This window comes from Pseudomyrmex gracilis, unplaced genomic scaffold, assembly GCF_002006095.1.
Source record: "Pseudomyrmex gracilis isolate BER0280 unplaced genomic scaffold, ASM200609v1 scaffold_196, whole genome shotgun sequence".
Taxonomy (NCBI): Eukaryota; Metazoa; Arthropoda; class Insecta; order Hymenoptera; family Formicidae; genus Pseudomyrmex; species Pseudomyrmex gracilis.
This window is the reverse complement of record NW_018020780.1, coordinates 50,245-74,578: the sequence shown is the minus strand read 5'-3', so window position 1 is coordinate 74,578 and position 24,334 is coordinate 50,245. Positions and strand designations below refer to the sequence as shown.

The window sequence follows — 24,334 nt, the reverse complement described above, 5'->3', positions numbered from 1 at the left end:
GCCGGGAACGCTCACGCACATCAGGCGCGTGGTTTACTGACGTGCGTTCGGCTAAAGGTCGGCGCTGATTGGCTTGATTTATTCAATAATTACTCCTTTATTATATGTAATAGAAAAAAATAGTTCAAGACTTTTCGACTCAGTTTTACTCTTTCTACCTGCCTACGAGAGATTTTAAAGTAATTGTCGGACACTGTACAAAAATACAAAGTTTATTCATGCTGCTTACACTTTTGTGACTTTTCCGCTGAACATACACGTGTGTGAAAAGATAAGAAAAACAAAATAAAGTGTAAAAAGCAACACGAACAAAGAAACAAATTTTTGATATACATCGTTGGTACATACTTAATTATTTTAACAGATTTTTTATCGTTGTAAAGAGTAAAAGACAGTTTAACTGCACTTGTTGCATGAAAATTCTCTTTCTGGTAAAAAAAAATAATTTTTGTAGAAAAGCTTCAAAATACAGTTTTGATCAAAGGAACATCATAATAGTAAACAGAAATTAAGTAGGTCCGCATTTAAGGTCTTCGAAACATCTTTAATAGAAGATTTGATACTTGATACATGATGTTTCCTCAACACTGTCTCTAAATTATGTATCCTCGTCCTACAACAAATAACAATATTTTCTGTTTGTAAAACTATATCTGTACGTGGCGTGCGCGTTTAATCTGTACACAGTGTGAACACAAACTCACCTCTACCCGTTACTTTTCTTGATTCTTCATTGGATCTGCCTAAGAGTGACTTGCCTCTGCCGCCTGCGGTTGCAAACGTTCATGTAATTATTTACAAATTGTAATTTTTCGAAATGTAATCGAAACACACATTGTACCTAATTGTAGTTATGCATGTTGTGTCGTGTACTGTTTGTGTTGTATGCCTGTTTGTTTATATGCTTGTGTTTGATGCTTGTTTTTGTTTAAATAACTGTTAAAGTATTTGTGAGAGTGAGTAAACGTGACGTGTGGATAAAAATATCATTACATCTCGTACGATTGACTTACCGATACTAGGAAAGTTGGAATTATACGCTGCGGCATCATTGTTCACAGTAAGACTAGCACATGCTAGAAATACAGATAAACGTAAGATGCATATGCATTGCGAACATGTAATGTTATGAGAATAAAACCTCACTCGAATATTAATTTATATTTAAAAAAATGACTCGAACACTATAATTGCAAATAAATTTGTATGATATAAATAAGTCATCTACTTGTAAAATGAAGTTTTCGAACTTACAACTTATATTCGGGGGCTTCATTGGTTTTTCATTCAACTAAAAGAAACGGGAAAATTAGCGCAAATGTTTTACTTAACATGTTTTACTTAACGCATCAGTTTTCTTTATAGCCAGACACATAGACAGTATATACATAACATACACCATTATAATTAGATGCAAATACAATTAGGAGACGTGTATGTTTTCCCATGTAAACCACTGCACGTATAATAAATAAACTATCTTTAAACAATCAAAATCATTATTTAGCACTTTTGTAGGTAAAGACATATATGTCCTAACTGTACACATGCAGTCAAACGTTGTTCCTTGTTGTGCACACGCAGAACGCTCGATATTGCATATAAAATGAAAATAATCTTTGTGCAAAAGTATGAATTTACATATTTCAAAAGAAGAAAAAAAGAAATAAAAAGAACATATTTAGAATAGTGGTCAACTCGGTCTTGACAACATTAAGATCAGTGGCGTTTGACTGTAATGCGTTATATATAAATCAAAAAAATTAAATAAATATATATAAATAATATAAAGATATATGTAAATTAATATGAAAATCACATAAATACGTACATAAGATGGCACCCATTTACTTTTGACAGGTTCCTCAACAGAATTCTTGACGGATTCATCAAGATTTGTATCATCAGATTTAGAACAACCAGCTTTATCAGCGAGCTTGTTGATACTTTCATCCGATCCGTACTGAATAATTTTTATTGGTGCCGATTGATTCCGACGACGAAGTTCATCTTTATATGACCTGCTAGATACTTTTATTCTATGCTGCTCGCTGACCTATAAAGATACATCAACCGTTGTGATTAATACTATTGCATAGATTTTTTGCGTAAAATAATTTTATCGATTTACTTACATTTGTCGAAGAGAGGATCGCAGCATTTTCAGGTTCAGATAGATCAGACATAGAGTTATCTACGATTTTCATATTGTCCAGCGTCCTTGTCACGGTGGCAAAGTTGTCGAATCTCTCTTTCTTGGGATGATGCACTCCCGGGCGCAAATCTATTCTGAGCGATTCGCAAAATTCCTCGCAAAATATCCACACCCAGCGCTGCAGCTCGAAACTACTGCAGGCGGTGGGATTGGTGCTGTACTTGTGAAACTTCAGAGACACAGAACAAAAATATCGTCACTAACTCGATGCGCTTTCATATATTGTACATAATAAAGAAACGATCAAAAAACAAAAACTACCTACAGCACATTCGGAGCCTATATCAGACATGTACGTGCAACGCTTAAACATATGCATGGCATATGCGGGAATGAGCTTGACATTACGATCGTCTCTCTCTTTGTAAAGTTCCTCCGCCATACGTGCGTACAATGTTTCCAGTTCATAGACAACAAACTGTTCAGTGTCTCGTTCTAAAACAAAAATAGAATTTAGTAGTAGTTAAGTGGAGAGTTTTACAGTGTCACACAATAGAAATGTACTCACTCACGGCATGACACAGTTGTTCCAGTAAAGACCGCACTGGCAGTAAATTCTCGTTTGTTGTATAAAAAGGCGGATACTTGTCTTGCTCGTTTATATACGGCGCCAAGAAATCGACCAACTTCGCATATATATCAGCGAAGTTATTTTCTCCGCCTGCGTATTCCACCGGTATACCATGAATCTCCTTAGATGATTCTAATGCTTCTCGTTTATATCCCAATGGGATTGGGATGCTGACAACTACATTTTGAGTAGTCTCTATGCCATTTTCTAACGAAAAAATAGACACCGCGTATTCCGCAGGAAAGTACTTAATTTTTTCAGGTGCAACAAGCTCCTTGAAAAAGTAATTAGTGTGTATCAGAACAAATACTTGTAATGATAAATCTGCAATGATAAAAGAGATAGATATTTACAGTTGTTCTCTCTTGCTTGGAATGTTGTTCAGGTCAATAAGATTAGTAAAAACACAACAGAAAGACTCAGTGAAAAAAAAAAAAAACAATGTGCTTCCTAATAACAGCAAAACATTTAAGAAAGGATTTAGGTACAGCATTACTTACTTTTCTCGCTCAAAGCTGTTTTAATCATTGATTTTATGTTGTGGTTCATTAATTCTTTGAACCTTTGCTGTTCCCTCGCTTTGGCTTCAAGATGATTTATGTCTTCTCCAAGAGTAGTTCTCTTCACAACCGATATCTGTGAAGTGATTTTGTCTTTTTTCGCCATGGCTTCGTACTTTCCTTTTTCTTGCTTAGTTAAATTCTACATAAACAAAAACACCTTCTGTTGAACTGTGTAAATATTTCAGATGATAAGTCTCAAGAGTACAACACATGTATTTACATACACAACCTTACATTAAAAACATACATTAAATATACACACACACATATCTTGAGTTCCAAAATAAAATTGAAAAATAATAAAATAACGAATAATCGAAAAATGATAAAAGATACGGTGCAAAAATAACAAACTTGAACACGCATTCATGCAACCTTCCACTGTGATTTTATTGCACTTGACACTTCGAATTAGTTCGAATCAGAGACCGATTGTCTCGCAGAGTCGATTCAGGTACGAATATCGAAGTACGTAAACTCGGAAGAGTCGGAAGTGAAAGATAAATTTTTCTCAACTTTTCTCTGTATGGTCACATTTGAAACTACTTCAAATTGAACAGCGCGCGCGCGCATGTAAAATCTCAACTTGCATCTTACTTTTTCTTGCATTTTTATCTTGTTTTGAGTCACGCACCGTCGGCCTTCGGATACCCTCTGAACGCTACGAAAGCGCGACGAACATATACGTCTTCTACGAATCTCTTGTCAGAAGATCGGATAATTTTATTACCTTCCACTCTGCACTGCAATCAGGATCCAATTGCACGTCTCGAAGTCCGTTTGGGAAAACGGCGCCTTGTCTTTCCGCACGAGTTTTCCAGTCAATCATAAAGAAGTAGAACGCGTTTTTCCCGCCTTTTTTTGGCATTTTTACTATCTTTGCCCGCGGAAAGAGTCTCAGAAAACAAGTTCTTCCCACAAAAACTTGAAAACACTGATCGTGAGACGAAAAGACGATGCGATAAGAACGTTCGCGGACGATCTGTGATACGTTGTGGTGTCGATTAACAGGACGTACCAGATGTGATAACTCAACACTCAAACCCGATCGGCAAAGAACACAATCGTGTCGTCCGGAGCCAAGAGTGGAATAAGAGTCAAAGAACTCAACGGCAGCAACTAATTTGTCGAATCTATAAAAAATCAAAAACAGAGAAAAAAACACTGCACACTTAACTCTCGCGTCTCATTGGTTTTTGCAGGACCGGTTATATTCTGCATTTTTTCTATACAATTCAACTTCCTTTCTACAGATGGCGCTGCGTGTCATTTCGCGAAGTTCCCGCGCATAAATGTTCGATACTTCGAGAATCGCAACATCGAATGAGAATCTCGAATTTTGAACGGTCTCGCGTATGTAACGTGTTTACGTCGTTGGAAGTCGGTTTGGGTTGCGGATTGAAGCATTAGCATTTAGTGAGGAGAAAGAGAGCCAATCTTAAGTATGGATTTCGTTCTAATTGATAAGTTTCAGTCTAATTCGAATCTTAATCTGTGTGATAATTATTTAAGAACAGGAAGAGAGAGAGAGAGAGAGAGAGGAAAAAATTGTCCATTAAAATACGGAAGTGACATGTCGCAGAGACATGTCGCAATCGACCGCGATCGATCGCAGGGAGTGCCGGAAAACTCCCATCGGCCAATCTACGAATACCATTCTCGCTCAATTCAGCTCGATTGAAGCTTTGGGTAAGTATACGCTCTTTCAATTATACATATCTAATTTTGTCCGCAAATTGGAACCTGGCTATTGTAGAGTTGTTCATATTAACAGATGCGATATAAAGCGCAAGACGTGTTTGAAGTTCATCGGATAATCCCACGTGAAAGGTTTACATCTGAGAAAACGATTACTGTATACTTGTGAAGGACAAAAGCAAAGGAACAAAGTGCACAAGGTACGTAGACTACATCACGAGAGAGAGAGAGAGAGAGAGAGAATCTGTTAAACACGATTGATATAATTAGATAAGAAAGGTAATAAAAACATAAATAGATGCGGGAACAATAAAATTGATAAAATAAATAAAATTGCAGGCGGTAAGCAAGAAAAAGGCGAGTAACGCGTGTGTCTTGAAGAGAGCAATTTTTCCCGCTCGTAAAAACTCCATAGAAATGGAACACTGTCGGCGCGATTGTTTCTACATCCGACATCGCGCCGTGTGAAACTGCAAGCCGCGGCAAGAGGACCGGTGTAACCGAGTGCCTTGCTGGGAGTGCCTTTTTAATGTCACGGAAAGAGTTACCTTTAAGTACCGTCGAATGTCGAATCGCATGAATCGTCGAATTGGGATGGAGTCCAATAATGAGAGAGTAGGAGACAAAGAGTTAGGAGACGCGCGCGGCATTTTCTCGATCGATTTTGACATTAGTGAGACACGGATCGCAAGGACCCGGAGGAGCATCCTTGTTGTCGAGGTGAGGGAGTGAGAATGATGAGGAGGTGCATGCCAGAGACGCTTTGCCAACTCCGTTCCTCCGTTTGCGATCGCAACTAGCGCGTAAATTATGATACGTAATTGCACGTTTCAGTGCAACGTAATTTATAATCGCGACGGTATGTACCCACTACAATTATGCGGTTGTGTTTTCATGTCAATTACGAAGAACTCTAATTCTTCCGCGATATTTATTTATTTATTTTTTTTATATATAAATTAAAACGGCGATATGTATCTGTTATTAATTTTTTCTCATCTTAATGTTAATTTTACATTAGGTTTACACAATACAACGCACAATGGAAGATACGTTTTCGGATAAGTTTGGGAAGAAAAAAAGAAGAGAGAAAATGAAGGAGAGACGGACATGTCGCCTCGCCGGTTCGTTAGAAAGCGCTAGTTAAGGATTGCACCTTGCCGCACGTCGATCGTTTTTATTAAACGACGCTCTGACATCTAGGTTTTCCAGAGGCTTGAACACAATGGTCTCACCTCCGACGAGACCTACTTCTTTCCCGGGATGTTTCCCCATTGCTTTTATTAAGAAAGACGCGACGGCTTCTTCTCTAATAAAAGGATTGCGCGAAGAATCTCTCTCCGTTTTAATCGGTGAACACCTCTGGAACGGATCGATCTCTCGAATGGACGATGACGCAACAACACCGCAACGCGCACATCAGAGATATGTATCAATTATTACAGATATCAAATATATAATCCGCTTCCTCTCCCGGCGAAGAGTCGTTCGTTCCTCGTACGCGGGATCGTTTCGTATGGATCGGGGACGGCGCGGTGCTAATACTTATTAGGTACGAAACGTTTAGCGTTTCGGACACGGAGCGTTTTGCAAGCGATATCGCGCGTCGCGGTGATTGCACCGACGCGATATCCCACGTTAGTATTAATAGCGGATGCGATCTCGTCGAAAATTCACCGGATGTCTCGCCACATTCTTTGTCCGATTCGTGATGAAAGGGGACTTCCTCTCTCTCTCTCTCTCTCTCTCTCTCTCCCCCGCCGCTTCCTCTCTCCTTCCGCACTTGTCATTTCGTCACGAAACGATGGGAACAATTTGATATTTTCGTTCGGTTTCGTATGCGCGATACGTATCGGCCGTGTGTGTGTGTTACAATACGCCGCGTCGCATTGTCGAAGGAGGATAAGTGTCTCGTTCGAACGCTCGCCGAGAAATCGAGTCTCTCCGCTGCGCGCCTTGGAAAATTGCGAAATTTTGCAAACCCAAAAGATCGCAAACTAATTCGCGATCGCGAACCTCGATGAACCTTGATGTTTTTCTCAGATCCGATTTCACCCGAGTGCCGCGAACTCGGTGTCGCATATACTTCCATGTGTACACGTCAAAATCTTTCCATTGTCGCGTTTTGCCAGAAGAAAAAAGATCATTAAGGCCGTGACGCAGTCAATCGTATAATTAATTTGTCTTTGTTCGCCTCCCCGAACTGTCTGAGAAATTTTTTTAAGCGAGCCTTCGCTCGTGCGAACACCTCGCTCGGCACCGACGTCGTCGGCGCTAGAACGGTGTAACTCCTGTGCCCTTACGTTTTACGTAAAATATTCTTTATGCGGAGGTAAATTATATATTTTTCTTACTTTTTTTTTTAATATGAAAACGCTATGTACATCGTTTGCGTGGACAGATTAGAGAGATCGCACGATCATTTCCTCGACAACGCGACTGAGCACGTAACTGAGTACTCCTTTTGCACAACCAACTATAAATCTGTTTTTTTTTCCGAGTTTACCTCATAAAAAAAAAAATATTGCGATATCTTCCCGCAACTTCCGAGGAAATTTTCTTCTAACGAGAGAAACCAATAAAAGTATATTACATTCTTCGTGAATAATGTCAAGTACCGCGCGCGGGGGTTTCAAAACGCGCGTATACGCACACACGTACACACACACACACACACGCGTGCGAAACGTGGGTACACGCACGGGAGGTGTGCGCGTTCAGAAGTTAATCTGAGAAACACGCGTGTGAAGCGGCTCTCATAATAGCATATAATTGCGAGCTGAAGATGAAGTAATCAGATGCGTGCTGGTTCGGTAAAGTCAAGTGAAAAAAAAAAAGAAAAGAAAAAGAGTCACCGAACAGTTTTACATTAAATAGGTAAATTGTACGCTGATCACAGTTGCGATGATAAGGAGAACGCGATATTTCGCATTACTTGATCAGGCTGATAAAGAGAATCAAAGAAAACCGTGAAGGGTTAACGATCGGGAGGGATCAGGGTGAAGGGTCAACCGTCGGTGGTCGGACCGTCCACTTTCTCGAGGCGATTTTCCCGAACGCGCTGCGCAACGTGGGGAAGGCCACGGGGGGGAATCGCGAATAATGCCACGGCGCCATGCGCGATGGAGCACCCAGATTCTTGGCAAGTAGTAGGTCATCTCTCGCGAGCAGAGCGAAGAGTTTTCACTTTCATCGCGACCGAGGGGAATGCCTACTTAGATCCGCGCGCGGCGAACAAAGACATCGCCTCGCGCCGAGCGAATAGAAGCAGCAACAAACGCGTAGGCGGCTTTAAGTATGACACGTGCACACAGCAGCTTCGACAACAACAAGATCGGATATTCATAATCTCCCATTGAATTCACGCAGCCGTGCGAATTTTATGTTCCACTTGGCCTCTCTTCCCTCCTGCTGCGAAAACATCTTTATACGGGCGATGGAGTTCGCGCGTTGCGTGAGCGGCGGCGCGACGTTGAGTCCTCGCGGCCCGAGAAGAGTCCTCCTCGGTTTTGTCACCGACGTCGCCGACGGCGATTGCGATGCCAGAAATAAGCCTCGCGAGAGAGTCGCGGCGGCGGTTGCACGAGCATCGATTAGCGGCAATTCCGCACAAATAAATCTTCCATCTTAGAAATGTTTGTGCAGGCGAGATTGGATTTTAATAAGAGGTTGCGATTGACGCGGTGCCGTCGATCAGTTCTGTTTGATCCACATTGTTGGCCAATCAGATGTATGTGTGTGTGTGTGGAATATCGCGCGAAATGACGCGTGCGCAAAATTGCAGTCGCGGTAATTCGCGGTAAATACGAGCAAACGTAAGCAGGCCAGAAAAAAAAAAAAAAACAGGACGCGGTAACTATTAAGTAACGAAATAAAGAGAACACAACAACGCAACACAATGCAGCTTTCTCGGGATGTGAGACAATTACACAAAACCGTCCGAATCTGATTCGTCCGCGTGCGCATCGGTCATCGCATCGCGACGGAGGGCATCGCCACGACGACGAAAAAAGGATCGGCGGCCTCCAAGCCACGCTCACTTCTTACGTCATGTGATAATAAGCGACCGCTCGGCCTCGGATACGTCGTCTGGGTGACACACTAGTTTCTCACCTCTCGTGGTGCAATTTAGAATGCGCTTCTTCTTCCAGAATTTGAGTCCGCCGCGTGCGGGAGAGATGGAAGACCCAGAGTCTACGGTAAGGAGGAGTCTTGTGAGAACTTCGCAAGAGCGCGAAGAATGAAGTTTTAGGAAAGCAAGTCAGACCCAACATCATCAACCAGAGATATATTCGCAATTTTATCCACGTAGAAGATTCCGATCGGCTTGTACAAACTGTCTCCTTGTGCGAGACTGCGCAATGATCATTAATTTCTCCAATATTACTTGAAATATTGAAGTTTTTACACAGTAAATGTGAAAAACTTCACGCGGCGAGCGATACATCGTGACGCGGAGCCGCGACTCCGTGTAATCTACAACCAGCAGCGCGCTCGATCTTGGAACTCGGATTTTTTTTTATAGAGGAGAATGAAATGTCATGAATGTCTTCGGAATACAATACACGTGCGGACGCGAGAAGGGGAAGGACAGATTGTGATAAAGGATGCGATCGCGCCTAAAGAAGAAGAAGAATGCCGTTCATTCAGGAGGATCCGCGCTGTTCAATTTGAGATCGTAGGCGCGGGCTGTATCCCGGGCTAATCGGTGTGACCCCGAACCTTGATCTTTTCAAGTGAGATATTACATCTCGACTGTCCATAAGTCATTATTATTAACCTGATCTTTAAGGTACACGTTCGAAATGCGTGTCTCGGGGGGACAAAGAAACGCCTCCGCTGTGTGTGCGAGACCATTACTCGTCGAACGAGGAGGAGACGTCTCTCCGCTTCGACGTTGCAGAACGTTGTTGCGCTATTCGCCAACAACGAAATTTCGTACAAGGTCTCGCTTGCGCGAGATGATGTTCTTCTCAGCACAGCTTCAGGTTTTGTTTATCTTATTATACACAAAAGAAGCGTGCCCGCGAGCGTTTGAGATAATTGACTTTTTGTTTCGTAGGTAGGTAGACGAAAGCGCGTGTCTAAAAATACGTCGCCGTCGGCTTCTGAGAAGCGGAGGAGGAACAATACATCCGCATTGAAAGAGATCAAGGAGGAATTCGCGATCGTTTTTCACTCACACGATGAGATGAGAACGATGGGACACGGACGGAGCGGGAACGCTCGCGCTTCAACAGACAACGTCGCTCTCTCGCCTCTTGTTTCTCACACGCGACGCGATTCCGCGGACAGGATTAAGTGGGCGTAACACCACGATTTGTAATTATCCGATAATTCGTGCAACTGCATTCCAACGAGAATATGCATTTCGCAATGGAGGATGCAACCGATCCTACTCGAACCGCGTCTTCCCGTCCACACACAAAAACACACACACACACACACACACACACACGCACAATCGCATGACGTACGAGTTTCGATCGGACGTTTCAACATTTCGGTTTGCCATGTGATTATATCCAGCGCAGGTGTACGCAAAATTGCACGTATCTGTACAGTTTTAATACAGAAACGTGTATTCCCCTCATGACGGAACAAAAGAGGAGCAACTCGCGCGTTAGTTGGTGTGTGAAGTAAGATATTCACGTATCACACGGACAATTGCGAAAGCTCCTGCTTTAATTAACCGCGTTGCGTTCACCGTTCGCAACGTGTCGCGTTTCTCGGGAAAGGGTTAGTTGGAGTAATCCTCGCGCGCCGTGCCGTGCCCTGCCCTGACCTGTTCTCCGCGCGCATCGAACCAGAATCAGCGAGCATCACGGGGGCAAGATAAAAGGATTTGCCTCGCCGTGCGATCCAGACTACGTATGTGCACATGCCTTTCTCCGCGGTCGCTTCTGCAACTTGGCGAAGAAGATGCAAATATCGCGCGCGCGCGCGATATGCAAATTCTCTTCTCTTCGTGGGCAAATGGATGAGAACGCGCGTCGGCACGTGTGCGCCTCTTCCGCCGTATCGGGAACAATTGCTCTCTTGCGAAGGATAATCCATAATACAATTTTCCACAGTGCGATATTAAATTTAATCGCGTCACGATTATTTTCTCGAAGAAGATTCGCCTTAAAAAAAAAAAAAAAAAAAGTTATCATTATCTTCGCGAGCGCGCGCACACACACACATAGTAACATTTTACATTTCATGCTAATAAAAGGAAAGAAGGATGCGATGTTAATCTCGCGAAACAACGCGCACATCTCATTATTATCAAATTGCGATAGCGTGTCTTATTCTACACGCGTTAATAACGGATAATCAATTCTGCGGAATGGTATTAATTTATAACTTAATAAAACAGACGTCAAACGGGAAATTGCAAACAACGTGAAATCTTAATTTTCTAAATTTAGAAAGGCGATGGAGATATATTTAGAAAATTGTAGGAGACAGAGATTTATCAGAAGAGAAAATAAGATAAGAATGAAATATGAGGGAATAGATGAGTCGATACGAATTTTCTTCAACAATCTTCAACAATCGAAAGAAAGAAACGTTCAATTGCGAATTATCTCCTTTCGAGATAAAATAAGTTTCTTCGGGTAATAATCTATTTTTTCAACAATGAAAGGAAGAAACGTTCACACACAATTGCGGATTATCTTCTTCCCTTCTGAGACACGACAAATTTCTTCAGATAATAATCTATTTATATTACGTATTATCAAAACGAATGGATTATCCATTGCATAATAATTCTTCATGTGAAAATCAATTACACAATAAAAACACGTTCGCTCGAAGATGCAAGAAGTGCGCGAGGGTATTACGAGCATCAAAGAAACCGAAGAGCGTCATACGGTAGCGGCGATGGTCACGCAATCGAGGAAAGGATAAAAGTAATATGAAATAAAAGTAATCTGCGTCGTGTTATATAAATTGACAAGAAACGGAAATGAAGAAATATAAATAATAAGCGCGCGTTCGTATCGTGATTTATCCGCGCACGAAGTAATTGCAGATCGAATCGCAATATCTCTCCGTGATTCACACGCGCACATTTCCCAGTTTTCATCCCGGCTAGAGAAAGAGAGAGAGAAAAAGATCTATCTTCTGGCCATTATCGGGAGGAAGAGAACAAGTCTCTCTTCCTAGAGAGAGACTTGAACTAATGGACTTTACTTTCTCGTCTCGTGACTGACATACCGCAGTGTCATTTGAAACACGTCAATTATCTGTGCGTAATCAGTTTTGTCCACGACCCGACGTCGAGGTACAAGGATCTCGCACTTTAAGATCCTTTTGAAGACGCGCGCGATCCTTTCGCGCCCTCACGCCGGCCGATCTCCACATTCTAAGGCAAGGTAAGGCGCAGGTGACGAGACAAGGTGAGGCACGGCAAGGGAGCCGCCCCTCCGTAGACGACGGAGTGTACGCGGGCCCCTCTACTTCACTTGGGGTTCCAACACCATCCGAGAATCATCTTATTAGACCCACACTATATAAACGGAACATGCCAGCATGTCGAGCAGTTACGTACTGACTGTATTCACAGTCGGCCGCCGGCAAAGTGCAACAATAAAAACAACAACGACAACATAGCAACAACGCAACCGCAACACATATCAACGTGGGCGCATCCTTTGTACACACATAGTACGAGTGTTTAATCTCGTCCCGATCGTACAAGTATCGATCGTACAATAGATCGTTCTTTGTGAAGCCTCGCGCGAAAACAAAATTGCACAAAATTTATTAAAAAATCCATCACGAGCGCTTGTCGAAACGACTCTCCGGTGATTTCCGTTGTGTTTCAGTGCTACGTTTTCCGCCGATCGGTTTTGCATTCTAGAGCTGTAGTGTGAGAGAAAATTTATGCGCGGCAATCTTTTTTTTCAATTATTTGAAACGCAGACATCATTTTCTTAGATTCGTCATTCACCGTTTTTCTCTCTTTTCTCTCCGCGTTCTCACAGTCGTAACGAGTGCTCATAAATTTGATTTGAAATGATATTGTATCACTTACGCATAATGTTAAATTGACCAATTTTTTCAGTGCGCGTTAAATTTTCTGCAAAATTATCTCGATTGGTGTTTCTACCGGCAGGTGCGCAAGTTGGCGTAGTTTCAGCACGTTGACCTGTTCACCACCTCGTGTGACATAACATGTATTACCTCCAGGTACGTGTAAGATCAGCTTCGCGCGGGTGTACATGTTATTACATTGAATTATTTATAAAAATTAAAGCGATTTAAACTCGACTGTGGATCTTTTTAAAAATTTTACAAGTCCGTGCATTAACAACTAGATCGTGTGAGAATGTTCGACAAAAATACCACGTCGATTTTCAGAACAAATGTTGTGGCAATCGTGTGAACAAAATTGTCGAATCTCTTCTCTCTCTCTCTCTCAATTGGCAAATAAAATAAAATAAAATCCGGTGTTTATGTCTCATTTTTCATTTGCATCGCGCGTTTTATTCTAACTCTATTACACGTTTCAGCGGTTGCAATTAGAAACGATAGTTTATGATAGCTCGCCGCGATAAAAGTCACCGGTGATATTTATTGTGATGAAAAGAGCAGTTTGTTTCTCGCGTCTCTCGCTGGTTTAGACCGGAGACATTTTTACTCGCGCTTAAATTGCGATGCGAATTTTTGCGAATCACGCGAAGGATTCACATCCTCTCTTCTCTCTCTCTCTCTCGTTGCAAACATTGAAGTTCAATTCCTAGATCGATTCCTATCGACGGAGAAACCACCGCGAGATTTTTCTTTCCTTTTTTTTTTTTTTCTCTGTTCGTTTCGAAACGAACACGGACTCGATGTCGAAAGGACGGAAGATGCCGCCTTCCCCCGCGCGACGAAGTTCGCTTCTGATCATCTCGCGTTGTCGTTGTGGCACATCTCATTACTTCTTCTCATTAAATAATACGACGAGGAGATGAGCATAATTACAATAGCAACGATGATGATATCATCATTAATAGAAACGGAGAAGATCTCGCCCACACGCGAGATCGATTCCGGATGATTTAAAGGATTACGCGCGCGCGCGCGCGCGATTTTCTCAATAATTTCGCAAACTTTATCCGCATCTTTAATGAGACGTTGATGAAATAACGCGAGGAGGAGGTAATGTGTGTGCTCGCAACGGTCTCCTCTTTTTCTTCTTTTTCTCACGCTTTTTCACATTTTCGATCGACATACGGCTCGTTAGTGACGAAGTTGCGACATCCCTCCATCAGCCTTGCACCGCTGCCGGCAGCTTTACATATTCTCCTTTGTGCGCGAGGAAGGTGCACGCCTTCCTCTCCCCGCTTCGTATGTGTGTGTTTATATCTTATATTTTAATGCGCGCTCTTCTCGCTGAGAGAGAAGAACACGTTCGCAATCGAAGTACAGGGTTAAGAGCATAATACAAAGGTCTCGACTGTCGCAATAGAGCACAAGATCCGCGCGCTTCTTCTCCGCGCGCGAGCACACACATTGGCGCAATATCTTGCTAACATTATTGATTCGGTCTGCTCCTCTTTCACGTCAATTTTCTTCTTCTTCTTCTTCTTCTTCTCCGGAGAGAGACGCGCGGCGTTTAATAACGAATTGCGTATATCGTGCCACGCGGGTTGTTATTACGTCGAGAAGAAAAGAGGTATACTCTCCCCTCCTCCGAGGCGCCTCCTCCTCGTCGTCGTCGTCTCTGCGAAATCCCGCGCGTTATTATTGCGCGCACGTTTACGCGAGTTTTCTTTCTCTCGGATCTCGTGTTTTAATCCTGTGAAAAGGATTGCGGCATGTGCTTTTGACAGAAAGAGAGAAAAAGAGATATGAACAATTAATAAAAACAGTCATGCGAGAAGGAAAATAAAAGAAGTTTATAACTCTTTCGCGTTTTCATTTCGCAACTTCATCATCGTACGCACACGCGTCTTTCGAGTGGATATTGTGATTTCTCCTCCAATAAAATGTGATTTAATGCGACAATTTGCGAGAGAATGCAATTAGATATCCTCAGACAATTTTATATCGTTGAGGTGTATAAACCAATTAAAATACTGTATTAATATCAAAAAGAGAGAAGGGACCGAGCGATGATGATGGATGCGAGATGAGGATTGGAATTATTTTATCCAATCGACGTTTCGTCAGACTGTAATTATTGCCATCAATCTCGTCAAAAGTCACAGTCCGGGGTGAGGGGGAGAGAGAGAGAGAGAAAGAAAGAGAGATACGTTGTACTACAAAAAAAAAAAGTACATTTATTTTGATATCTTGACGTACTGAATTTCAAGCAATCTGAGCTCCAACAAATGGAAAGACGCTTGATTTATTAAAATTACACGCTTGTAACGCGATGCGTCTCGCATTAGTGACTGATAAGCAACGCGACAAATGTCAGTTTACACGCGAGAACGATTACGACGATATTCAACACTGAAAGTCGAGGAACGTTCCGTTCCGCGCGCGAGCGAAAGAGATGCGCTATTCGACTCTATGCTATTACTCTCTTCTAAATTATAGGAGACATTAATAACCATTTATTACGACGCGCATTGAAATTGGTAAAGTATCTGGAATTGGTAAAGTATCTAGTATTTTGTTTTAACGAACTCTTAATAATCCGTTAAAGAGAAATTTTTGGTTGCGCCTCTTGCGCACGTCCGTTAAAATATATCAACTTTTTTCAAATTTCATATTTTTTTTACAACAAATTGTAATGTGAAATTTAGTATCAACTTAAGAAAAAACTACTTTGCTTTTCGAACAAAACTACTCTGTAGACACTTTGTAACTGTAGCCGGCCTGGTCGATTTCTCGAAATGTCGACTACTGACATATATGTTCTTCTGTTATAAAAACATCTTCATTGCGCATTCATATCGTAAATGTGAAATGATGCATTGCCACGATAAACTTATACGCATAAGTCGTAAAATATAAATAATAATCACGTTTATACGTAAAGCTCTCCGGAATATATATTGTACGCAATTTTTTGTTTATGGTCGTCACATCTAATTGAGATTATAATTTATCTTATTTTTATATATACTTATTCATTGACAGAAGCAATCTCTTAATAAAGCAATTAAAACGAACGTCAAGTAAACCATTACAATATTAATAAAAATTTTCCAACTATTCCACACAGGAAAATAAATAAAATAATTATATAATACGCGCAATGTATAATAAAATAATTATATTTAATATTTATGATATATTTATATGGATATTTACTAGTAAGATTTTCATCTTCTAAGAGTATAAGATTTAAAATCTCATATAAACGCAATAAACACTTGAACTATAGTTTCTCATATCCATCTTCTCTTCTTTCACGCAGCTGGCCGTACTTTGCGTGACGGTGGCGAGTGTTCTCGGCGACTTACCGCCGGGTACCCGGCGCAACACGTATCTACCGCCCGTGTCGACGAAGGGCTATGATTATCCCAAGCCGACGGTGCCGTTCCCGAACACCACGCCACCGCGGACACCGACCTTCCCCACGCGTCCGACGCCGACCTTCCCCGGGACCAGACCGACGTATCCTACCTTTCCCGGAACTGGACCCACGAAACCCACACCCACTTATACGGATATTCCCGGCCAACCGGGCGGTTTTACCAAAACCACTATTGGCGTAAGTACATCATAGCGTGTGTAAAAATATGCACCATTTTTTATTAAACTGAAATTGAGAACCAGAAGAATAACTTGCTTTTATTGTCTTTACGTGAATTATAACTTATTGTAATCTTTCACTTATAATTTTCTCGCGGAACGGAGGGATAAGGTAAACTAACGCGAATGAGAGAGCAACTTCGGTCCAACTATTTTAACTCTTTGACCGATCGACTTCTTTTTAGCACGATCATCATCATCACGAACCTGGTATGCCGTTCGACTTCAATTACGCCGTGAAGGAGGACGCTTTCGGCAACGATTACTCGCACAACGCCATCAGCGACGGCGAGATCGTTCGCGGTGAATACAGGGTGCAGCTTCCGGACGGTAGAACGCAAATCGTGCGTTATACCGCGGACTGGCAGCACGGCTTCAGCGCGCAGGTCTCTTACGACGGGAATCCCCGCTTCGACAGCGGCTTCAATCGAGGGTATTAGCGTTTTTTTTAGTGTCGAATCTTTTTTAGGGTTGTTCAATTTCCATCGAATCAAAGAGACTTATAGCACAACCACTCGTCGGATATACACGTATATACACACACACACACACACACATATGTCGCAAAATGATCGTTTAATTAACTCTTAGAGGATTGGCTGCCAATATATTGGCTTTGAATCTGCACTTATATAAGACGTCCTACATGTACAAGCTTTGGGTATCAAATATACAAGATTTCAAGAACAAAATGCCGACCCTCTAGGGGTTAAAAAGCAACTGGTACATAGTGTGAATTTCAATCTCCGAATGTTTGAGAACTATTATTCGCTTCATTGCTGACAAAACACTGTACGGAGATCGAGATAATTATGTAGATTTCTGAGTTAATCGCACACACTGCGATGCGTTAATGTTTCACGGAGAGAGAATCAGGAGTTTTCTTCTCCACGGCGACTTCCGTCTCCTCACCGGAAGGCATTAACGCACTGCGATGTACAACATTAAGAAAACACATAGCAGTTCTCAAAGATTTTTGTACATTATTGGTGTGTATATCAGAAAGAAAGTATTGACAAATCCTCTAAATGAAACAAAACATTATATTTACAACAAATCTACTTTGACTCAGTATACACAAAGTTGTTTCAAATATTTACGTGTCGTATCCGTATAAATACGCCTCCGCGTACGCTTTCGGCATATCCTCCGAATTTCTACGAATTCTTCTACCTATTGGTTCGAGATCGTTGTAGCATTTCGCAAACACTCTCTCTATAGCCGCTTCAGCTACCTCCGCTGATACCTTGTGCACTGCCATTACCGACAGTTTAGCTTTGTGTTTCACACAGTCCTGAATCGAATAGCATATCACGCGTTTATAACGTTACTCAACAATGACAAATGATATAAATTTACTTTGTCTCTTCTCTCTGTGGCAATAGCAATTTCTCAGAATGATTTACCTGATGCGTCGCTTTTATATTAAAGAAGGACGAATCGCCTTGTAACATCGAGCTCATGAAACTACAGTGACTCAGATTTGCGGCTCTGATTTCTGTACAGGCTAAATGATCGATATTCTTCACGTCTAATTTATTACGACAGTAATCAAACATGTGAATCATCTCGTGCAAGAGAACACCTTGAATCATGTGTCCACTAGCTGTATTTTGGCAAATAACTACCTAAATAATTAAAAAAACAAAAAAAAAAGAACAATCTTTGGTTAATTATAAAACATGTGTTGGATATAATACAATAACTTCATAAGTTTTTATTCACCAATGTCAAAAGTGTTTGACCACTAAAATATTTGAAATTAAAAAACTCAAGTATCACGAAAGTAAATTACTAATACTAATTTAATTAAGAAATTGGTGCGAGTCATTCAAATGCGTTTACCTGGTTTAATTCCGAATCGTATCCACCGGTTACATTTCCATAACACATTTCGCAGGAAATATGACGACGGATATCCACTTCGCTAATTACATGTGCATTAATTACAAAAAGTAATTTTTAATATCTTCATAATATAAAAAAAATTATGTAACTTTATTTATATCTATATATGTATGTATATAAAAAAAAAAAAAACAAAAAATAAAGTACGAACCATCCGGAACTCTTCAACGCTCCCAGCATGAGTTTCACTATAGGACCTAAGCACAAACAATACGAGCGATAAGTAAGATTTTCATTATTCCATTCTCCTTTCTCCGTTTTAGTTGTGACTCAAATAAAAAATATCTCTCTCACTAGTTCGTATACAATCGTAAACGTTGGCCTCGCATTTAGCCTTGTCTATTCCCTCTCGTCCCTCCAGACCGATCATCATCTTAAGCCAACTACGTTCGTGCTTCTTCCCTCTTCTTTCGGGGTACATGTCGGCTCCCCACAAACCCTCGCTGGTCGAGTTATTTTCATTGCTTTTTTCGTTTTCATTGCTTTTTTCTTTTTCTGTCGTTCCATTAGCAATAGTCATCCTTTTCTCATTTAATAAACAATAATCCTGATATCAGAAATGAATATATGATCAACTACTTAACAATAAATAAACATTAGTCACATGCGCAATAGTTTTGTCTCTAAACAATTGTTTAAAAAAGATGTGTTTATCATTTATAATCACTTGATATTTACTTTATTGAAACAGATAGAAATTAAAGAGTTTTCTCCTCTTCTTCTCTTTCGAAACTTTTCCTCTTTTCCTCCCGAAACATAAACACGGCCGAATTTGAAGGTTACGTAAAAGGTGTGACACATGGGACCGACTGGTTTTTAAGAACTTCCTGCGCATGAGCAGGATTCAGATTAAAATTTGTGCTAATTTTCATGTGATTCAGAAGTTCTTCGAGAACGCCGATTGGCTGTTGGATAGGAACTTCTTCGAATTCTCTAGTCGACAGCCAATCGGTGCACTCGAGCGCTTCTAAACAAGTACAACATTCTATGGCGGTAAACAGGGCGGCAATGAGAGCCGGCGAAGCGGTTTCTTTGGCTGTGATTTGGACTCGGTGAGCACGTTGTCACGTTATCGACGCTCGAAATCTTACCGTGACACGTGCAGACACCGAATTTTCCGAACGTTTTTTAATCTTCGCCGACAAAATTAACTTGTCACAAGGGGTGTCAATGCGCGCGTAAACAGGGTTAAGTGAGTTGTCATACGTTTATCTTCGCGTGTAATTATGACCCGCTAATTTTTAATTTTATGACTGATGCAATTCCGTCTATTGTTGTGCGTCTCGATGACACGTGCGTTTTTCTTTCGCTCTTGCTGATGAGAAATGTCAAAGCGTCGACGTTGCCGGACTCCCTCGGTTTGACAGTCTTCCCTTTTAATATAATACAAAACATTTCAGCAGAAGTTTGGTTAGAGAAGTGTACATGTGCGTATTGTAAAAATGAATAAAGCAAGTGGCACGCAACCGAACGTCGACCTGGACGATCCGAGGTATCGTATCAAACCGTATCAACAAATCATAGCTTCTTGCACCGGTGCGTTCATCACATCGGTGTTCGGTAAGTACAATCTAAAATTTCAAGAAACGATGTGTAAATTTAGTTTCTATGTAAATACTGATGCAAACGTTTGTTGTAATAAATTTTCTAGTTACTCCTCTCGATGTGGTAAAAATCCGCATTCAAACCCAGCAGAAGGCAATGCTCTCCAACAAGTGTTTTCTGTACTGCAACGGTCTGATGGATCACTTGTGTCCTTGTAACGGCAAAATGCCCGAGTGGATGAGAAGAAACGGAAAATTCAATGGCACAGTGGTATTTAATTAAGCACACAATTTCAGCGCCACTCAATTCGACATTGTTCTTCAGTTATTTGTATTTGCTGGTTTTGCTTCTAGGACGCTTTAATAAAAATCAGTAAAACAGAGGGTGTGACGTCGCTGTGGAGTGGTCTGAGTCCCACTCTTGTTCTTGCTATACCTGCTACTGTTGTATATTTTGTTTCTTACGAACAGTTGAGATTATACTTTAAGGTAAATATGAATGTTTTTTAGATGTTAAAAAACTCCACTTTTATATGTTTGTGCTATTATTGATTGTAACAGTTTTTTTCCACCTTTGCTTTGTTTAAAAGTAACTGAGCTTCATCTTCAATATTCTCTCTTATTAATATCTTTTTTCAAAGGACACATACAATAAAAGGTATAAGAAAAAAAGTACCAATATGGAACAACCATTTTGGATTCCCATATTGGCTGGTGGTATAGCACGGGTCTGGGCTGCTACACTGGTCAGCCCTGTAGAGTTGATAAGAACGAAAATGCAATCGCAGAAGTTAAATTACGCAGGTGAACATTTTAATATTGCGCACAAATAACAAACTTGTGAAATAACGAGACAGATATCAAATTGAAAAGTTAAGCACAGGTTTTAGTATTTTAAATTGTTTTCATTCCAGAAATCACACAGGCGCTAAAAACGGTTATAAAATACAACGGTATTCCTGGATTGTGGATGGGATTGAGCTCAACGCTTCTTCGCGATGTTCCTTTCAGCGCCATATATTGGCTGAATTACGAAACTATAAAGAGTTTCACCTCGCAGCATACTTTCGCTTTTAATTTGGCGGCAGGAGCTACAGCCGGATCTGTATGTTCAAATATTTATTGTTACATATTGTTCCGTATGTTATCTGAGATCACGACACAATGAGAACATTAATCGTTACAGATAGCAGCGTTTGTTACTATACCATTTGACGTAGTGAAAACGCATCGGCAAATCGAGATGGGAGAAAAGGAAATTTATTCAGGTGCACATTAATGTTAAATATATTAGCAATTTATAAACAATTGTGAATACTAAATCTGCATTTTGTGAATTTGTTTCAGAAAAACCTATTCGCAGCAGCAGCACGTGGAGAACGTTACAGAGAATCTATTACCAGAACGGGGTGAAGGGTTTGTTCTCGGGATTGATACCGCGTTTGATAAAAGTGGCACCGGCCTGCGCGATAATGATTTCGACCTTCGAACACGGCAAGCGATTTTTCTACTCGTACAACGCCAAAAGAGCAGTCGACTTCGAGGTCGACAGGGACGTACATTTGCTGCAGCACAAATCCAAGAGTACAAAATGACACAACTGCAAATTATCGCAAATTGTACAGACCTGCAATAAAGTTACGTTTGATCCTTGATTCTTCACAGCGTGTTTATTAGCGTTAATTAAGGTTTGTACAAATTTTATACGCGCGTAAGAAAAATTTACAGATTTGCGCGCTGTGTAAACTTTATATTCATTTTAATTTATGAAAAACTTTGTAAAATCGCAACGTTGTTTTTTTTTTATTATAGTTTATTTATCGCGCACTGCGTGCTAACGCAGACACGTGAAAAAGTAAATCCCAACACGCATGAGTAAATCTAATAAGCGCCTTTTATCGCTTCGCAACATACGCTCCTGAGAGTCAGAATTCAAATACAATATCGCTGACTCTGGTGCGCACGCGGCATGAAGTAACCCGCAATCTCCAGAAGTCAACGGAGAGACTGAAGACACCCCGGCGGAGTCGTTCGTGTTTCCGCGCGTTTGTTCGACGAGATGTGAGTAAAAACTTAATACACGAGTGGCGATTTTACAGTAGGAAATAACGCGACTTCGTCCACCTCGGAGGGTGCTTGAGTGCGTGCACTGACCAGCGGCTTCCGAGCGCGAGGACCGTTCGGCTAAATTCGGTTGGTCGATAAACCGAAGTCTCGCGGTTCGTTCTCAGAGGGCAGCGAATAGGTCGTCGCACGGAAGTCGGCTCGTTTCGTTGGTCGGAGATAGGTCGGTTCTCTTGCTAGGCGTTCGCGTACGCTCATACTCAATTCAACATTCCAAGGACCGGGGTCCTACTATTCCTATCGCACACACTGACTCTTTGCCAGTAGTCCTGGTGAGCGTGTGACCGCCTTCCGTTCTATCAAGTGAGTAAAAATTTCGATCGCGCTCAGCGAGAACCCTGAGAGAGAAAACGCTCCCCGGGCTGGCGACGTCGTCGGGGATCCGGAGTTAATTCGATACGTGTCGTAAAAGTCGCGTTTCGTTCGTTCGATCGTTCGGGCGAACGAAAAAAAAGGGTGAGGGCGAAAGAGAGAGGGGGAGGATGCGCGGCCATTTTCTACTGTAACGTTACGTGTCGCGCGAGTTTGCCGTCCGGCATTTGACCGTCATCGGGGGATTTATCGACGTGTACGGCATTCGCGAAACCGCGTGAAGTTGGCCGCGGACGATTGTCTCTCGTTAACGATTGTCGCGAAAACCCGCGTTTGTTACGGATCGCCCACTGCGGTCAAGGCGAGTTACGTAACAATCGACGCTCGAACGGGACGAGAACGATTCAATCGCTCGCGCACGCGGCCAACTTCACGTACAGCGCTCTCGTGGCCAACGTCTCGCGGCACATCTTTCTCCGAGTCCTGTGATCGTGCATATTCCCATTCTCTCTTTTCAGATCACTTTGTGCGCAGACAACCCACCAAGTTAACAGAACCGTCATCATGTACGCCTGCAGCAGATTCATCGCACCCATCGCCAGATCCGCCGTGAGTAAAAAATATTAAGAAAGATCGCGGGACTGTGAGAGACTTTGCGTCAAGTCTCCGCGTGTGCGAAAACACATTATATAACAACCTTCCCGTGTACGCGCACACTTTTCGCTCACGGTTTTCTTTATTTCCAACTCGACACACAGCTGGTTCCCGCTACGAAGACGTATCTGCGGCCACTGAGCAGCGCGGTGCTCAGCAATAGCCAGTCCATACAGCAACAGAAACAGATTCAAACACCCATCACTTTGGTGAGTAGGTTATCGTCTTTCTTTTTCCTGTACATTGCATAACTTTTTGAGATCAAGGTTACATAAGCAACTTGTAAAAGAACCTGAGTTTCGCAGACACAAGTGGCATTTCTCTCAAATTTTGTATTTTACACTTGTCAGCACATATGTGTGTATATATGTACATGAATATATATATATATATAGAGGTTGCTACTAATAAAGCCTTTTGAGGTCAAAGGTCAATATTTTAAAACAAATTGAAACAGATACTTCAGGACCAATTTGTGACATTAGGTTGTCAATCTAGCTTTCAAAAAGTGACATCTTTTGATTTTTGTCAGTCTTTGACAGTTTTTATCTTTTTAAATTGATATATGTGACAAAAAAATTGATGGTTGTGTGCATGCAAATAAAAAATAAAGTAATGTAGAATATTGTGAAAAAAGAACATACATTTTGTTCTTTAAATATATTTTAGAGGACATAATACTGTAAATATTTGTGAATCTTTATCAGATATTTTATATCAAGGTATTATATAATATATAAAATTTGTTTTGTAATACTTGATGCATTTATTCTAAAACCAAGTTTTAATGAAGGAAAGAGATATGCAGTCATGAAAAAGAAAACAGGTCTAATTGTTTTACAAAACAAATTGACTTGGAAAATACAACTTTTTGTGTTGTAAATTTGTAATATTTGTGTTTTGCAGTCTCCTATGATACGATCTTTTCAAACATCAGCAGTCAGTAGGGACATTGATTCGGCTGCGAAATTTATTGGTGCTGGTGCTGCCACGGTAGGAGTAGCAGGATCTGGTATGTATTTATGAAAATATATAGATATATACATATATCACAGAGAAT

At 41.2% G+C, this 24,334-nt stretch overlaps 5 protein-coding genes and 1 long non-coding RNA gene across 12 annotated transcripts in view; 4 read left to right on the top strand and 2 right to left on the bottom strand.

Annotated features, from left to right (window-relative positions):
- Positions 1 to 141: 141 nt before the first annotated feature.
- On the bottom strand, positions 142 to 4,574 carry LOC109858275 (protein maelstrom homolog). 2 transcript variants are annotated; one of them, XM_020435364.1, is made up of 10 exons: positions 4,080 to 4,574; positions 3,287 to 3,488; positions 2,724 to 3,110; positions 2,481 to 2,650; positions 2,136 to 2,384; positions 1,832 to 2,056; positions 1,255 to 1,291; positions 1,014 to 1,076; positions 705 to 767; positions 142 to 613 (listed from the first exon to the last, which is right to left on the bottom strand). In XM_020435364.1, exons 1-10 carry the CDS (start codon positions 4,215 to 4,217, stop codon positions 594 to 596), a joined length of 1,554 nt encoding a protein of 517 aa, XP_020290953.1. In that variant the 5' UTR covers positions 4,218 to 4,574; the 3' UTR covers positions 142 to 593. The 2 variants fall into 2 exon arrangements, with proteins under 2 accessions (XP_020290953.1, XP_020290954.1); XM_020435365.1 differs by lacking the exons at positions 1,014 to 1,076; positions 1,255 to 1,291.
- Positions 4,575 to 4,646: 72 nt separating this feature from the next.
- LOC109858276 lies at positions 4,647 to 5,240 on the top strand. The gene is made up of 3 exons (XR_002250600.1): positions 4,647 to 4,791; positions 4,867 to 5,038; positions 5,124 to 5,240. It is a non-coding gene; the product is annotated as an uncharacterized LOC109858276 (long non-coding RNA).
- A 6,242-nt stretch (positions 5,241 to 11,482) lies between these two features.
- Positions 11,483 to 17,186, top strand: LOC109858271 (pro-resilin-like). Of its 2 annotated transcripts, none has more exons than XM_020435357.1 (4): positions 11,483 to 12,703; positions 13,104 to 13,228; positions 16,395 to 16,691; positions 16,918 to 17,186. In XM_020435357.1, exons 2-4 carry the CDS (start codon positions 13,214 to 13,216, stop codon positions 17,170 to 17,172), a joined length of 567 nt encoding a protein of 188 aa, XP_020290946.1. In that variant the 5' UTR covers positions 11,483 to 12,703; positions 13,104 to 13,213; the 3' UTR covers positions 17,173 to 17,186. The 2 variants fall into 2 exon arrangements, with proteins under 2 accessions (XP_020290946.1, XP_020290945.1); XM_020435356.1 differs by having other exon boundaries at positions 11,484 to 12,703; positions 13,155 to 13,228.
- Positions 17,187 to 17,806: 620 nt separating this feature from the next.
- LOC109858270 (mitochondrial inner membrane protease ATP23 homolog) lies at positions 17,807 to 19,431 on the bottom strand. The gene is made up of 6 exons (XM_020435355.1): positions 19,319 to 19,431; positions 18,935 to 19,187; positions 18,792 to 18,837; positions 18,578 to 18,659; positions 18,139 to 18,360; positions 17,807 to 18,026 (listed from the first exon to the last, which is right to left on the bottom strand). The coding sequence occupies exons 2-6, from the start codon at positions 19,158 to 19,160 to the stop codon at positions 17,829 to 17,831; spliced, it is 774 nt and encodes a 257-aa protein (XP_020290944.1). The 5' UTR covers positions 19,161 to 19,187; positions 19,319 to 19,431; the 3' UTR covers positions 17,807 to 17,828.
- A 215-nt stretch (positions 19,432 to 19,646) lies between these two features.
- LOC109858260 (solute carrier family 25 member 40-like) lies at positions 19,647 to 21,831 on the top strand. 3 transcript variants are annotated; one of them, XM_020435339.1, is made up of 8 exons: positions 19,647 to 19,832; positions 20,044 to 20,200; positions 20,292 to 20,455; positions 20,539 to 20,673; positions 20,826 to 20,988; positions 21,099 to 21,289; positions 21,371 to 21,452; positions 21,532 to 21,831. In XM_020435339.1, exons 2-8 carry the CDS (start codon positions 20,083 to 20,085, stop codon positions 21,777 to 21,779), a joined length of 1,101 nt encoding a protein of 366 aa, XP_020290928.1. In that variant the 5' UTR covers positions 19,647 to 19,832; positions 20,044 to 20,082; the 3' UTR covers positions 21,780 to 21,831. The 3 variants fall into 3 exon arrangements, with proteins under 3 accessions (XP_020290928.1, XP_020290929.1, XP_020290927.1); XM_020435340.1 differs by having other exon boundaries at positions 20,041 to 20,200; XM_020435338.1 differs by having other exon boundaries at positions 19,647 to 20,200.
- A 389-nt stretch (positions 21,832 to 22,220) lies between these two features.
- The window catches only part of LOC109858287 (ATP synthase lipid-binding protein, mitochondrial), a 3,565-nt gene continuing 1,451 nt past the window's right edge, over positions 22,221 to 24,334 (top strand). The window contains exons 1-4 of one of the 3 annotated variants that reach the window (XM_020435388.1): positions 22,221 to 22,245; positions 23,139 to 23,229; positions 23,379 to 23,483; positions 24,181 to 24,286. In XM_020435388.1, coding sequence (XP_020290977.1) covers positions 23,185 to 23,229; positions 23,379 to 23,483; positions 24,181 to 24,286 — 256 coding nt within the window. In that variant the 5' untranslated portion in view covers positions 22,221 to 22,245; positions 23,139 to 23,184. Of the gene's footprint in view, positions 22,246 to 22,405; positions 22,612 to 22,767; positions 22,877 to 23,138; positions 23,230 to 23,378; positions 23,484 to 24,180; positions 24,287 to 24,334 lie in introns of those variants that run through there. The other 2 variants (XM_020435385.1, XM_020435386.1) reach the window with 2 other exon arrangements.